This window comes from Crocuta crocuta, unplaced genomic scaffold (genome assembly GCF_008692635.1).
Source record: "Crocuta crocuta isolate KB4526 unplaced genomic scaffold, BGI_CrCroc_1.0 scaffold528, whole genome shotgun sequence".
Taxonomy (NCBI): domain Eukaryota; kingdom Metazoa; phylum Chordata; class Mammalia; order Carnivora; family Hyaenidae; genus Crocuta; species Crocuta crocuta.
Window position 1 is genome coordinate 639,546 of NW_027530010.1, and position 15,667 is coordinate 655,212.

The window sequence follows — 15,667 nt, forward strand, 5'->3', positions numbered from 1 at the left end:
GGGCACGGCTGCTGCGCCGCCGCCGCAGGCTGCCCGGGGCCCCCGCTGTACTTTGGGGGGCTCCGGACAATTGGCCTGCTGGTGGGGAAGCTGGGCGGGCCGACCCCCGCAGGGTGTCTTCCGCCTGGGGACGTCACTGGAGCACCGGGGTGCTCGTTCCCTCATAATAGGACAGGAATCCCGAATTTTTTCGGACCCTTCACTTTGCGGACAGTCCCTAAACGGCTGTGCAGACTGATGTCACAAACAGGAGACCGCTCCTCCACCCTTCTTGAAAAGTAGCCACCTCTGGTGTAGGCTGTTGTGGAAGGAAAAACCCCACAGGAACAGGCCCTTTTTGTTGTTGTTACCGCTTTTTGCCTCTGAGTGTCCCCGATTATTAGATGGAGAAATCCGTTTTTTGTCCCCCTCTTCCCCCTTTCACCGTCCGTGTCCCGCCTTGGGGATGTGAGGTGGGACTTGCTGGCAGGTGATGGGGGTCCGTGACAGCCAGCATCACCGAGCCCCGGAACGCGTCGGTTACGTGTGGGTTGCTCTAACGGGGTTGAGACCCCACACCATTGTCCCTAAGAGAGCGGACCGTGCCGGTGATCGCGTCTCTCGTGAGCAGCGGGTTCTGCTGTGGTGTCACTGAGGATGAAAGACCTTAACGTGGCCTGTGTCCTGGCTGGTTTTTAAAGCCCCTTGTTGCTAAATGTCCTAACTGGCAAGTATGCTCTTTAAAATGAGGTTCACGGTTATGGAGGAGGGGATGCAGGGGTCGTTTCCACAGAGCATCCCGGGGAACTAGCCGTTCTGTTACAGGTAGCAAGCCTTACCCCAGTCCAGCTTCAGTGTCTCGATTGTTCCTCCACTTAGATTGTAAGCTCCCTGAGGGCAGTAACCAAGTCCTATTGCTTTTGTATTTTCTAAAGTACTGGACATATAGGAGATACTCAATAAATACGTGATGTTTATTTTTTTCTGTAAAATTTCTTTGGCTATTTTTTTAAGTAGCTGGTTTTCAAAAAATGGTCAAGGGCACTCCTGTGTTGAAACCTCTATTCCTGCACTTTTCCCTTGGTCTCCAACACTTCTCACATGTTGCCCATAAATATTTTTATTTTCTAAGGAAAAATACTTAACAAGATTCTTCCTCTCCACTGTGATAACTCTAGGTATGTGTCCCTGCTTGCTATGAGAAGGCTACTAATTTTGTGCCCTCCAGTGAACCATCCCAGATCATTTGTTTTTGACCTGCTGCTCAGTGTTACTACCTAGGTGGTAAAATTTTCTTAGTCACACATTTCAAAGCACTTGTAAGAGAGAAATTGAGGGAGAGGGAGTCTTCTGGACTTTTTCCCCCCTTGACTAATTATGTGGCTTTCAAGATGACTTTTCACTATATCTTTATTGACCGGTACGGTATATGCAGTCCATATTGCCAATTACGCAGTTCATAATCTGTAGTATTAACGTAATGCTTTCAAGTTGAAATCACACACGAAGTAGAAAGCAGTCAATGTTTGTAAGTTACAGGAGTGTTTATTCCCATTAGAAATTTCATTTTAGAGCCAATTATTTAAGTATAAGTGTTTTTGTCTAATTTTAATTTTTTTCTTTGATTTGAATCCGGGGGTACTGGTTAAAGAACACTAGTTGTGTGTGTTGAAACTTGACTAGTCTGGGAAAATGGACTATTTGTGTAGCAAATAGTCTTGTAGTAGCTAGAAATATTTACGTAAAGGCCTTTGTGTGCACGTGTGTAGGGGAAAGAGGTAAGGGTTAAAGAATTAGCTCTGAAATTTTCTTAAAACTTTTGATGATAGAGAATGTAAAACTCTTCATTCTGAATGACTGCATCAAAAAGGAGACCTGTGCAGCCTATTGGTCCACTTGGGTGAAGAATTTATCTGCAGGGAAGTTAGTTTTCTTTGAGACCTCAGAAACCAGTAAGATATCACTTCCCTAATAATTAATCCTTCTGTATTTCTTTAGAAGCCCAGTCTACTCTCCTTCAAATCCAGCAGTGGCTTTTGAGTAGTCTAGAATTATCCCATATAAAATTTCATTAATGAAAAAAAAAATTACATGTCGAGCAGAAAATAAAAACTTTACTGTCTTTGGAAGGGAATAAAACCATGCAGAGTAACATCTGATTTTGAGTACCCTGTCGATGAGTCTTTGTTTACTAAACGCAGCAGCTGAGGTTGCGTTATAAAGCAAAGTATGAATGGAAGGAATTTAAGTTCGGGAGAATCCTAGCCTGCTGGAAGTGTTAATAACAAAAACCGTTCTGGTTTTGTGAAGGCCCTGTGTGTTCTCTGTTTCAACAAAGTCCTCTTGCTGGCAATAATGTCTCAAGTTTAAAATGATATCATAGAAGCCCTTCCAAATAAAGCTTTGTGCTAGATGCTTTTGGTTTGGGGCAGATTTGGAGTTCTCTGTATATTAAGGTGAGTGGTAAAGGGTAATTGCAATTCTGGTGCCTCGGAACTGTGGACTAGGAGAGCATCAGAAAGTAGTCACAAAAGCAGTGTGATAGAATTATCGAGGGAACTGAGATTCTTCAGCACAGTCACTGGGGCTAATACTTGCCTTGTTGAAGGTTATAGGAGCAGTCCATGCATGAGGAGAGTGAGGGAGAAAGTCTAGACTTGAGCTTGTCCTTTCCCGAGCAACGAATTGTAAGGGAGGTAGGGCTGTTTTCATAGGTAGATGAGTTTGGTATTTTAAATTGTTTTTATTTGGAGTATAGATTAAGTCCCCTTCCTGGAAGGCTTTTGTTTCCAGGTTTTGCTGATTATCTTTCCTTTTCTCAAAGGGATTTTAGTCATTTGTATGTAGAAAGCTTTTGATTATTAACATTGTTTCGCAAAACTTGACAAAGCTGCCTGTAAGGGGACTAGAAACCAAACCTTGCCCATAACTTAAACTTCACAAACCCTTTATGTATTTCTTGTTCTATAAAAATGGACTAATAGCAATTGTTTCTTAAGGAATTTATCAAACTAAGTAGGTCTCAAGAACAGGTTACTCTTCTTGGATGATGAGCATGTTTGGTGAAGGTGCTGATGAAAGAGGTTGAAAACCTGTTTGGCCCACATTTAACATCTGAATTTTTTTTTAATCTTTCAGTATCCTACCTTGTAAATACTGTTATTTGTATATACTGTAAATGATGACGTCGGTGGGCACTAACCGAGCCCGGGGAAACTGGGAACAACCTCAAAACCAAAACCAGACACAGCACAAGCAGCGGCCACAGGTAAAGAACTCAAGGGATCCATCGCTAGCAGTGCTGATTGATACTGGTTTCCATCCAATGCAGCATCATTCTGTGCTCTGGATTATTGGTCTGAGTTTTTTTTGTTTGTTTGTTTTCTAGTCCTTGCCTCTCCTCATTTTACTTAGGGCCTGATGACTGTTAATGGTAGAGGCCGTGATGGGCACGCTTGCTTTTTGTTTAATCCTGTGTTATGACACTTGGAGAGAGTGGGTCTTGTGGTTTGTATCTCTATGGTAGCATTTCCCCTCAGACTGAATCTCAGGTTGTCGTCAGGTCAGAAATAAGAGGGTGGCATCGGTCCTTGCAGAAACAGGAACAGGGTTTACACATGACTTTGCAAATATATTAATGTCAGTTATTTAAGGCACAAATGTTTAGAAGAGGTGTTGTGATCCCACAATGGGAGCTGTTTTAACTGAACATTGGTGAAAAAGCTCCCTGCTTTGGATTATAGAGTGGAATGGTGACAGATTCACTGTTTATTTTTTTGTCACTTTGGAAAGGTAAGCATCTTAACTGGTGTTAGCATTTTATTGGTCATTTGTAACAAGGAGAAAGAAATAGGGCTGAGAGGTGGGGTGGATTATGGACTACATAGGTCCCTCTTATTTCTCTAAACTGTCGTCTCTTGATCATGGTTTCTTGAACTCATCTCCATTCCTAGGCCACTGCGGAACAGATTCGACTTGCACAGATGATTTCAGACCATAATGATGCTGACTTTGAGGAAAAGGTGAAACAAGTGAGTGTATTCTAATTGCTGGAAGTAATGGAAAAAGACGTCAGGATTAAAGCATAGTTTGATGATAGATGTCTGCTAGGATACGTTTTGCTGTAGGTATTAAAAGAATTATGACCTGAAACATAATAGGTTAAGCCAATAAATAAATGCTTTTGTTGTCTGATATACCATACTCCTTTGGATAGCTACCATTTCGCAAAGGTTTTATTTTAATTTTAACTTCTTGTTTATTGTATGATTTTGTTGATGCCATTTTTATAGCAACTCGGAGGAGTTGTGGCATCTAGGAAATGTAGAAATTCATGATATGCTGGACCCTATGAGCTTCTGGGTTTGATTCTGTATAAGCTACTTTATTGTTGTTTATTGTTAATACCCATCTCTAATCGTAGGTGTTAATATTTTGCTTATTGAATTAGAATACCAAAATTCTGTGTATTTTACTTTTTTAAGCCTGGGGTTCTTTCAGACTCAGCTGGTGTCTTCTCTCTTTCCTTCACCTGGTTTCTTTTTATGAAGAGTGCAAGCTTGTTTGTGATGTTTGCTGATTTTTCTCTTTCAGTTGATTGATATCACAGGCAAGAACCAGGATGAATGTGTCATTGCTTTACATGACTGCAATGGAGATGTCAACAGAGCCATCAATGTCCTACTGGAAGGAAACCCAGATACGGTAGAGTGTTAATAGAGCATTCTAGAAAGTGGGTCCCTGGCTGAGAAGCTCAGAATATTCTAAAAATAGCAAGTGGAGTAACTTAACTTAAAGGAGAGAACCTTATTCTACAAATGGAGCAGAGAACAGTCCTGGAGGTTGTTTACTGCAGGTGGCAAATAACTAAAATTTACGTACAATAAATAGAAAACAGATAAAATCCATCTCTCTTAATTAGGCCAGAATAAATTATTCATTCTAGGCTAGTGACTGTTTTCAAGACTGGGTTAGTCTGAATTAGAAATGGTATATAACAGCCTTAGTTACTAATCATAGAACATTCTTTTTGCCTGTTTCATTGCTGTTGAACAGAGTCATAAACTAATGGATTTTGATTTCAAGACTTTATCATAGTATCACCTTTACATTTTATAGTACATGTTGATTGCTTAAATTTGTTTCTGTTGAGGTAGCAGAAAAAGAGTTAACAGCCTGTTGACCACCCAGGAGATGATAGGAGCTATCTTGGAGGAGCTCTTGAGCTAGAATTTCACTTATTTAACTTTTTCTCTTTTCTACTTAAGGAGATTCCTATATTTTCGTGCTCATCTTATCATCGTCCCAAATTGTTTAGTCCCTTAAGAACAGGGATTCTGCCTTACGAACCTTTGGGGTGTTCCTCTGGTGCTTCATAGAGAACTTTATAGTTTTAATGAGCAGTATATCATTTTGAACTCATTTTCATTTCCTTGGTCTTATAGTGGGGATCTTTGGTTGGGGTAGATAACAAAGGTTCGTCTTTACAGAGGTCAGCTCACTAGTGTTACATGTTGATTAAATGTTGGAGGCTTGTCAGTTTTCTTGAGACACCAGGAAATAGTAATGGAAAACCTCTTATTTATTTTGAGAGAGAAAGAGCATGTGCATGCGGGACAGGAAAGGGGCAGGGAGAGAGAGAGAATCCCAAGCAGGCTGTGTGCTGTCAGTGTAGAGCCCAGCATGGGGCTCGATCCCGCGAACCACAAGAGCATTACCTGAGCCAAAATCAAGAGTCAGGTGCTTAGCTCAGTCACCCAGGTGCCCCACTAGAAAACTTTTTTTTAACTGCTGAATTTAAATTTGTGGATTTTTCTCTTCAAAATGTCTTAGGGGCACCTGGTTGGCTCAGTTGGCATGTGACTCTTGATCTCAGAGTATAGAATTTACTTTAAAAAAATGTGGTCTTAGATTTTACATTATTGGTTTTATTTGAAGATAATTGCCTGGATAATCAGATAATAGAGCCTTTGGGTTGTTTTGAGTTTACTTTAGAATAATTGTGTATGATTTTGGGGTAGGGGGTGGACATGGGAGTACTTAAGCCTTTTAAAAGTTTAGATTTTTTTTTTTCAAGTTTACTTGTTTTTGAGCAGGGAGAGAGAAAAACTGCACGCGTGAGCAGGGGAGGAGCAGAGAGAGGGAGAGAGAGAATCCTGAGCAGGCTCTTTGCTGTCAGTGCAGAGCCTTATGTGGGGCTAAGTCTCATGAATCGTGAGATGATGGCCTGAACCTAAATCAAGAGTCTGATGGAGGCACCTGGGTGTCTCGGTTGGTTAAGCATCCGACTTCGGCTCAGGTCACAGTCTCACAGTTCGTGAGTTCAAGCCCCACATCTGGCTCTGTGCTGACACCTCAGAGCCTGGAGCCTGCTTTGAACTCTGTGTCTGTCCCTCTCTCTGCCCCTCCCCTGCTCACACTCCGTCTCTTTCTTTTTCTCAGAAATAAATATTTTAAAAATATTTTGAAAAAGTTTGACGCTTAATCAACTGAGCTGGATTTTTAAAAATTAATCAATTTGTAAAAGTCACGTTTTGTTTCACCTTCCACCATTTTCTGCCTAGTGCTACAAATCTAACCTTCTATGGTATCAAAAAGGAAAATACACTAGAGAATGTAGAGTTATGCCACAAATAAGCCAGCTGCTGGTGAAACCAGTTGGGAGTAGTATAAGCTGCAGGCAGGGTGCTGGATGTATTTGGGTGGATGAGATTCTATCAGAAAACTGGCAGCACTTTTGGAAAGACTGTAGCGATTCCTTTTCCTTACAGCACCCAGGTAGTCCCAGAAGCTGATGCGTACCATAGAGAGGAGAAAAGGTGACAGTTTTCTGAAACTTGCCATGTTTTGAGGCCAACCAGCTGAAAAGTCTATAAGCTATTTTGAATGTAGTTCCCAGGGTTTCTGATGCAGAGTTCATTATAATAGGGGCACTGTTACTTACTGATGTTGCCACGAGCCTAAAATGACTCAGGAGCTGTAGGGTGGCAGGAGCAGGCAACAAGGAGCTACCGGGGCCTGGATGGATCTTAGTCTTTTCAGAACCTGTTAGTAAATTATTGTAGACTCTTTAGAATGTGTGGATATGGGGGCGCCTGGGTGGCTTAGTCAGCTGGGCATCCGACTTCAGCTCAGGTCGTGATCGCGTGGTTCGTGGGTTCGAGCCCTGTGTCCGGCTCTGTGCTGACAGCTCAGAGCCTGGAGCCTGTTTTCAGATTCTGTGTTTCCCACTCTCTCTGATTCTCCCCTGCTCACGCTGTGTGTGTGTGTGTGTGTGTGTGTGTGTCAGAAATAAATAAAAAACATTGAAAAATTAAAAAAATAATAGAATGCAGGGATATGATTTTACAATAATTTTAAATGTAGTTTTTAGCTTGTTTTTTAAGTTGTAATAAAAATATTTAAAATACTTTAACCATTTTTTTAATGTTTTATTTATTTCTGAGAGAGAGAGACAGCGTGAGCAGGAGAGGGTCAGAGAGAGAGGGAGACACAGAATCTGAAGCAGTCTCCAGGCTCTGAGCTGGCTGTCAGCACAGAGCTGGATGCAAGGCTCGAACCCACGAAGCACGAGATCATGACCAGAGCCGAAGTCGGACACTCAACCAACTGAGCCACCCAGGCGCCTCTCATCTTAACCATTTTTAAGCATATAATTCAGTGCCATTAGGTACACTGACCATGTTGTGCAATCATTAGCTTTATGCATCTCTAGGGCTTTTTCATTTCCCGAACAAACACCGTCCATTACACAGTATCTCTCCCTTTCCCCTCTTCCTAGCTCCTGGTAACCTTTTCTGTTCTCTGTCTCTATGAATTTGCCTATTCTAGGTACCTCATGTAAGTGGAATCATGAAATATTTGTCTTTTTGTGTCTTCTTACTTAGCATAGTGTTTTGGGAGTTTATCCATATTGTGGCATGTGTCAGAATTTCACTCCTTTTTAATGCTGAATAGTATTTCATTGTATGTGTATACCACATTTTGTTTAATTCATCCATTGATGGACGTTTGGAATTGTCTAGAAGTAAGTTGTAGACATCGTTCATCTTCTGCAGCATGCTTCCTGTCAAGAAAGGATACTTTCCTATATGACCACAATATTCTCAATCCTGGAAAAATTAATAGTCGTTTCATATTCTACTTTGTCCATATTCTTGAAAGTTTTTAGATATTAGTTAGCTGTTGGTGAGCACCGGGTCATTGTTGTTTAAGATGGTAACTAGGATAGTAAAGACATGACGGTCTTGGTGTTTGGGAATTTTTGTTTGTACATATTTTCTGCAAAAATATGTGTGAATCAAGGTGTGTGTATTTAAAACTTTATGAAACTAGTTTTTTGAGGAATGAGGGTTTTTGCAGGACTCTCTGGTTTATTCTTTTTTTTTTTTTTTTTACTTTTTTAAACTTTATTTTTGAGAGAGAGAGAGCGCAAACAGGGGAGGGGCAAAGAGAGAAGGAGACACAGAATCAGAAGCAGACTTCAGGCTCTGAGTTGTCAACCCAAAGCCCAACGCGGGGCTTGAACTCACAAACTATGAGATCATGACCTGAGCCAAAGTCGGAAGCTTAACCAGCTGAGCCACCCAGGCGCCCCTAGCTTATTTTCCTTACCACAGATTTTCCCTCCTGCACTCTGGAATGAATCCTTGATTTTTCTGCTTTGGGGAAAGTTTAATTGGGTTATATCACTTTAGGGAGTATAGGGAGGATACAGAATGTAAAACCTGGAACCAAAGGCTTCTGGTAGTCCCCTCTGTCAGGGCAGGGCTGTACCTTTCTGGCTGCTACTTGGTCTTTGAAGCAAAGGAAATTGGTGTGTGTGTGTCAGGGAGTGGGGTTGGGGGACGGTGTTGAGGAGTAGGTGTAGTTATTATTCTCCTCCTAAATGCTGGGTGGTTTGATTAGACAGTGTGCCCAAGAGTCAAATGCTGTTGATTCATTTTTAATTCAAAGTTAACCTTTAGAAACTTAGTTTCCTTTTTTTCTTTGACGTGAATAAGACTAGGAGAAGTTGGGAGTCACTGAATCTCAGGAAATTAATTTCAGCCCAGGAAACACACTTGAAAGACAAGGAGCAGTAACTGGGCCTTTGACTGATACACCAAGTGACTACACTAGATTCAGATCTTGGCGATCCTTTTGGAAGATCCTTGTAATCCATTAGCTGTAAGCACCTCCCCTACAAGGACTTTAATTTTGCAGTGATAGGTATAGAATTTGTTTTGAGGTTTTGTCTGTACCCTCCACTTAAGCAGACATAAATTAGTGAAAGTATCTCAGAGTTGGATAATGAGAGGAGAATGGTTAACAGTTTTCCCACCTTTTATCTGTGGTTTCCCGATAGCAATCCATATTGATGAGATGTGATTGCTTTGCCCTTCTTTAGCATTCGTGGGAGATGGTCGGGAAGAAGAAGGGAGTCTCAGGACAGAAGGATGGTGGCCAAACGGAAACCAACGAGGAAGGCAAAGAAAATCGAGACCGTGACAGAGACTATAGTCGGCGACGTGGTGGGCCACCAAGACGGGGGAGAGGTGCCAGCCGTGGACGAGAGTGTATGCATGGGGCTTTAACAAAACCGGCTGTGGGTCAGTAATGTCTGGATTTCAGGGATGTCAGGGCCCTGGTAGGCTGGACCTAGTAACCATTATATCATCCTTTTGATCTTTTTCTTGCCACTGTTTGTTCTGAGACCTTCGTATCTTTTACATGTAGCATTTTCTAGCTACAGCTACCAGTTTGGCATGAAATTATCTTGCAGTCACTTTTAAAGTTGTCTGACATATAGCTCTCTGTTGTGGTTCATCACCTTTCCCCGGGTAACTATCATGTCCCATCATCTCATTATCTCTTCTCGGTTTTGTCTCCCCACCACCGTCTATATGTGCCATTTACATACTTACATAAATTCCATTGACTCTGTTTTGGCTATCTGTGTTTTTAATTTTAGTTCGGGGTCAGGAAAACGGAATAGATGGCACCAAGAGCGGAGGACCTTCTGGAAGAGGCACTGAACGAGGCAGAAGAGGACGTGGCCGAGGAAGAGGTGATCATTTTCTTGGGGGGGGTGGGGTGGATATTGGGGCAGGGTATTTTTATTAGTTCTGTACGGGTCGACTTTATTTGAAAACAAACAAATTCACGGGGCACCTCATTACCTGGGTTGCTGAGAAGTCATGAAAATTGTAGAGATTACTGAGTGGGCAGTGGAAAAGAAGAAGGTAGGTGTCGTTTCCTTTAGTCTTTAACATTGATGTTAATGTATTTGCTTAAGGACCCAGCAGTTTGGTCAGCAAAGGAACAATCTGTCAATAGTAATGAATGCCTGCTGTGTTACATTAACTACACTACAGGGTGAAAGAAAGAACATCTAATAATATCAACCATTTATTATTCGAGTGGCCTCAGTTGGCAAGGTGTTTTTTATATCAATTTCTAAAATACTTTTTTTTTTCTTTAAGGTGGCTCTGGTAGACGGGGAGGAAGGTTTTCTGCTCAAGGAATGGGGTAAGTTTTACTGATTTGATGTCAAAAGTCTTTATATTTTTTTCCCCCTAGGTATTACCATAATGTCCTAGAGTGGCTAATATCCTGGTACCCTGAGGATAATATGCAGCCTTAACCAAAATGTGATCAGAAAGATTTCTAGACCACTTAATCAGATGGGTATGTAGATGTAGTGCTAGAGATAAGCATTTACTACTTGGGTCATTATCTCAGAACTTCATTTGAATGCAAATACCTGCTGTTTTCCAAAATTCTGTGTGAATTTTATTACGATTATTGATGTCCTAACCCAAAATAAATAGTAGACATAAATTGAGATTATTCCATGGAATCTGTTAATTTTTGCTGGTGCTGCTTAGAGGTCAGAGACCCTTTTAAGCTTTTTTTCCCTGTACCCACAGAACCTTTAATCCAGCTGATTATGCAGAGCCAGCCAATACCGATGATAACTATGGCAATAATAGCGGCAGTACGTGGAACAACACTGGCCACTTCGAACCAGATGATGGGACGAGTGAGTGACTATTTACTGTTTCTGGTCTTTAAAAACCTAAGGAAATAATTATTTTGAGGTTATGGTCATATTAAAAGGTGGAGGAATAGTTTTGGGTGCAGAGATAGAGGAGGAAGGGATGGCAATGGAAATACCGTGCGTTCTTTTTCCTGACGATGTGCCTGTGGGCACTTTATCCATGCTGTTCTACCTGGCCTTCAGTACTCGCCTGTGAAATCAACACTGTTCGTCATCTCCACATGTCAGACCTTACGCTGAAAGGGCGGTCGTGAAATTTGCTAGTATTTGAACTCAGAATTGTTGAACTCTAAGGGCCCGTGCTCTTTCTGATACAACGTGTGGCTGCCCTTAGCTCCAGGTGTGTTTCCTAGCATTTCTGTTAGGGTTTCTAGCTTTGCCTTTTGAAAAAGTATCCATAATTAATTAATTAATTAAGTCACCACTTAGAGAGATGAACAAGGCCCAGGATCAGAGCCCAGTGTCAAGTTTATTTTCTGGCCTGGAGATAATATCTTTTTTTACCTTCATTTTTGGAAAATCTCAGTTTCTGGGCAGGAAGGAAATCGCAGCTTTCTAGATCTGATTGTCGAAGAGTTTTCGCGGTGTGGAAGAGTAGTACGGGATTTGAATAAGGTGTTTTTAGCTCGCAGGCTTGTGGTGTCGGTGTCTGAGTAGACTATATATATGGAAGGGTATGTTAGATTTGTGGGACAATCCAAAATGTGTTTGGGAGTGAAAGATACTTTTACCCCTTTAAATAAGAACAGCCCCTGGGCTGCAGAGTATTGTATTCTTTTGAGATCACTTGCTTCCTTTTGGCTGAAGCAATACATGGAGAGCTTGAGATTTTTCACTTATAAAGGGGGGAAATCAGTAAAGTGTTAGAGTATGAATTCAGCTTTTTGACTCCTTATCCATTTATTCACTTTGCCGCTTTTCAAAGATCATTGATGTTTATCTCTCTCCTTAGGAAGGTTTTTGGCACAGTTAATCTGTTGCCCACAAGATGTTAAACCTCAGGTCTTGAATGTTACTTGCTTTTCATTTATCAAGCTATCTTACAGATTCATTTTGAATACAGTTTTCCCATTGGTGGAGGTTGAAGTTGAGTTATTGACAAGATGGAAATCAGTTTTAATTCCCTGGACCCATTTGGCTGTGAATTTTTTTTTTTTTTTTTAATTTTAGGAGGCATAAAGTTGCTCTTGGTGGCTTATAGAGGCAGCGTGGTAGCAGTCTGAATACCAAAAGTTACTCTTTTTGAGCACTAGTTTTTGACTATTTGGTTTTTTTCTCAGTGGCAGAAAAGATAATAGATGTTAAGGGATTTGTTTTCAGTTCTGGATTGAAAATCAGGCATGGTGTCCCAGTCCTAGATTGCAAGCCTTAGCTCTTTTCTGCAAGGATCTGGTTTGGAAAGCAAGGAAGGATGGAGTGTGTGTTTATTTCTACTGAGGAGAGAATAGCAGATTTGGGAGGTTAGAATTCAAAATCGGATTTGTGGCTGAATGAAAAACTGTGATGCTGATCTCATTTGTGTGAACGTGTTGGGTGCAGCTTGATGTGTTCTTGTTGTTAATTTCACAGTATTAAGTGACCTTCATGCATGATCTCTTTTTGTGTTTTCATGATAGCAAACCTCAAATTCCCTTTTTTTTTTTTTTTTTTTTTAAAAAAGAAATTGAAACCTAACCTTAAAATATCCACAGGTACGGTGGGAATTGTGTTTTGGGGGCACATGTTCTCATTCATAAGCAAAATTTCACTGGTTGTTTTTTCTTTTCTTTTCTTTTTTGTTTCAGGACTTGATTTCATTGGGGTTGAGGGGTCAAATTATCCCCGAAAATTTGAGACTGCTCCTGGTATGATACATCCAGGCGCCTAATTGCCCCGGATATTTTTATAGATTTTATGAATTGAGATATCTGTGGATATGTCATTTTTCTGTTTTCCTGCTTTTTTTCCCTTCTCTGCTGTTTTTTCTCATATTCTGTGTCTGTTTTCTCTTCTTAAAAATTTTTGTTCATTTAATGAATATTTAACATTTGTACTGACTGCTTTCTGCTGACAGAATGGAAACCCTTACCTCTTGTTCAGAGCCTTTGCATTCTTTCTGTTCCTTTGTGCCTCTTCAGTACATGGCCTTCTTGGCCATGACTGTGCGTCTTGTATTGGATCAAGTAGGCATCTGCATTCTAACTTTCGCCAGATGCAGTCTGATGCAGTCGCCAGAGTGCAGGAAAACATTGCTGCCTTGAGAGAGAGCCTATCAATAGGAGATAACTTCTTGGGTCACTTGTGACTCCAGGATTATGTATATGTGTTAACCCATATCTTGGGTTACATTTATTCAAGGCAGGATGGTTGTCAATGGAGAGGAAGAGTGGTGTCACCAGAGAGGGAGAAAAGAATGTGGTTTGTAATCTGTCTAAACTGAAATTGGACTTTCGTGTGATTGGAGAACATTGCCATTATTAAGTGGTTTGGAATTTCCCTCGTGCAGTTATAAATGGGCCTGGAAGAGGCGTCATAATGTCTTTTTCTCTACAAAATAGGGTTCTTCGATTATTAAATGTTTGGAGAAATTTCATATATTTTTTAAAGATTTTATTTTTAAATAATCTCCACACCCAGCGTGGGGCTTCAGTTCATAATCCTGAGATCAGGGGTCGCATGTTGTACTGACTGAACCTACCAGGTGCCCCTAGAAGAATTTTATATGGGTTTTGTATGTATTAGGATATTTCTCTTCAGTGACAGTGAATATCTGAATGCCAGATATTCATTCTTTTTTTTCTTGAAATTTTTAATGTTTATTTCTAAGAAAGACAGATTGCAAGCAGGAGAGGGGCAGAAAGAGGGAGACAGAATCCGAAACAGGCTCCAGGCTCCGAGCTGTCAGCACAGAGCCCAACATGGGTCTTGAACTTGTGAACTGGGAGATCATGACCTGAGCTGAAGTTGGGCTCCTAGCTGACTGAGCCACTCGGGTGCCCCCAGACTTTAATTCTTAAAAGAAGTTTTCTTCATTTGGAGGAAGGTTTGAAGAATTAATCAGTATGTACTGTTGTTTTAGAGAAGAAAATAAGGAGTGTTCTTGTCCCTTTCTGTAGGCAGGTTGTTATTTCTTACTGTGGTTCTTCAGTTAAAGGGAAGAATCCTGGTTCTAGAATAGTTTCCTTTTCTGACGATACGTATACATGAAGCAAAACAAGGGGAGTGTGGAAGGTGGGTTTATTGCTGATGGACCTTTCCTATAGAAACCAGCCTGACTTTGTTATGACCAGCATGGGGCGAGTGTAACCTTGTGTTGTGTATACTGTGCCCTTGGCAGGTTAGAGGTCACCTTCTGTGGGATCAGGGTTAGGATAATAACAGACATGTTTGCTTTTCCAGTTTTGTCCAATGTCTTCTGAAAAGACATGGAAAAGAACAGACCCGTGAGTGTTTCTTATGGTTCAACCAATGAGATCTGTACACTTGACTTCTGCTGAGTATGCATCTTTACATTGAGTTCTGATAGCAGATAGTTGTCAGTGCCCACAGTTTGGAAGCCTGTCCTCCACTGCCCTTCCCCTGTCCTCTGGCAGCCATTTGTGTCCCTCCATCACTGCTGCCCTGTTTTCAGACTGCCCATCATGTGGTCTCCTACCAGCTGAGGGGGTATCATTTACATTCTGGTGTAAATTGGCTGCTTCCATTTCACTGGAGTTGACCGCTGCGGCTGAGGGCTTGAGTGGTCTTAAGAGGTTGCCTGGAGCATTGACCTGTTGCCTGCACCCCAACCCCCTGCTCCGCCACCCCCCATCACTGTTAAAGCTGTGTAACAAATCCTGGAAGTAGGTGTGAAGTCCTAATCTTATTAAAAACCCTGGTGTTCTGAGGTATCCCTTTCTAAATAGTCTTTTCCTCCCCCTGAAGCCTAGGAATCTCTTCTGATTACTAAAATCTGGTTACTCTTCTGGCTGCCAAAAATATTAATACATTAGTGTGTTTTGCACATGCTTTGTACTAGCACTTAAGTTTCTTCACTGTTCTTCCTTTATTGCCAGGCGCATGGAGGACCGCTGCAGAGGAGTGGGGGACTGAAGATTGGAATGAAGACGTAGGTATTCCTGGGTCACTCCTCACTAGTGCCCTCTATCCCTAAGTGGTGTTTAGGGATAGGAAATGGGTATGTTTCTATCCCCTCAAAATTTACCATTAAGATTCTGACACAAAACTTTTACATCCAGAATAGTGTTCTGAGCCAGAGCATTTCATATATGTTATATGAAGGAGACTGGGCATGAACAGGACTCTATGGAACCAGACTATGGAAAGGGCAAGTCCACCTGTGTAAGTCCAATATCTGATTGTCAGATTTACCCCAGGAAGAGATGGTGGTTGGGTAGGGCACCAGAAATGGAGTTAGGCAGGTAGTGCCTGAGTAACCCCTACTGGTGGCACATGACTCCATTTGAGCCAGTTTGGCCATTAAGTTCGTGTTCAGGCACTGATTGGCTTAGAGTTGGGTGCAAAGTGAGAGAGAGAGTACCGTGTCCTCAAGTTCACAATCTGGTTGGTTCTGAAGCCCAGCTTCGTAAATGGGACGAATGTATATAACTGTCTTCCAGTGTGACTCCACACGGACACCTCAGACATGAGTGGCACAGAGGTGGCACG

The 15,667-nt window shown here is 41.5% G+C and overlaps 1 protein-coding gene across 6 annotated transcripts in view; it reads left to right on the plus strand.

Moving 5' to 3' along the window:
- Window positions 1-15,667, plus strand: part of UBAP2L (ubiquitin associated protein 2 like) — a 40,232-nt gene that overhangs the window by 899 nt on the left and 23,666 nt on the right. For all 6 annotated transcript variants that reach the window (XM_077764123.1, XM_077764126.1, XM_077764125.1 and 3 more), the window contains exons 2-9: window positions 3,118-3,247; window positions 3,933-4,010; window positions 4,573-4,683; window positions 9,368-9,536; window positions 9,932-10,027; window positions 10,443-10,488; window positions 10,890-11,002; window positions 15,055-15,107. In XM_077764123.1, coding sequence (XP_077620249.1) covers window positions 3,158-3,247; window positions 3,933-4,010; window positions 4,573-4,683; window positions 9,368-9,536; window positions 9,932-10,027; window positions 10,443-10,488; window positions 10,890-11,002; window positions 15,055-15,107 — 756 coding nt within the window. In that variant the 5' untranslated portion in view covers window positions 3,118-3,157. The remainder of the gene's footprint in view (window positions 1-3,117; window positions 3,248-3,932; window positions 4,011-4,572; window positions 4,684-9,367; window positions 9,537-9,931; window positions 10,028-10,442; window positions 10,489-10,889; window positions 11,003-15,054; window positions 15,108-15,667) is intronic.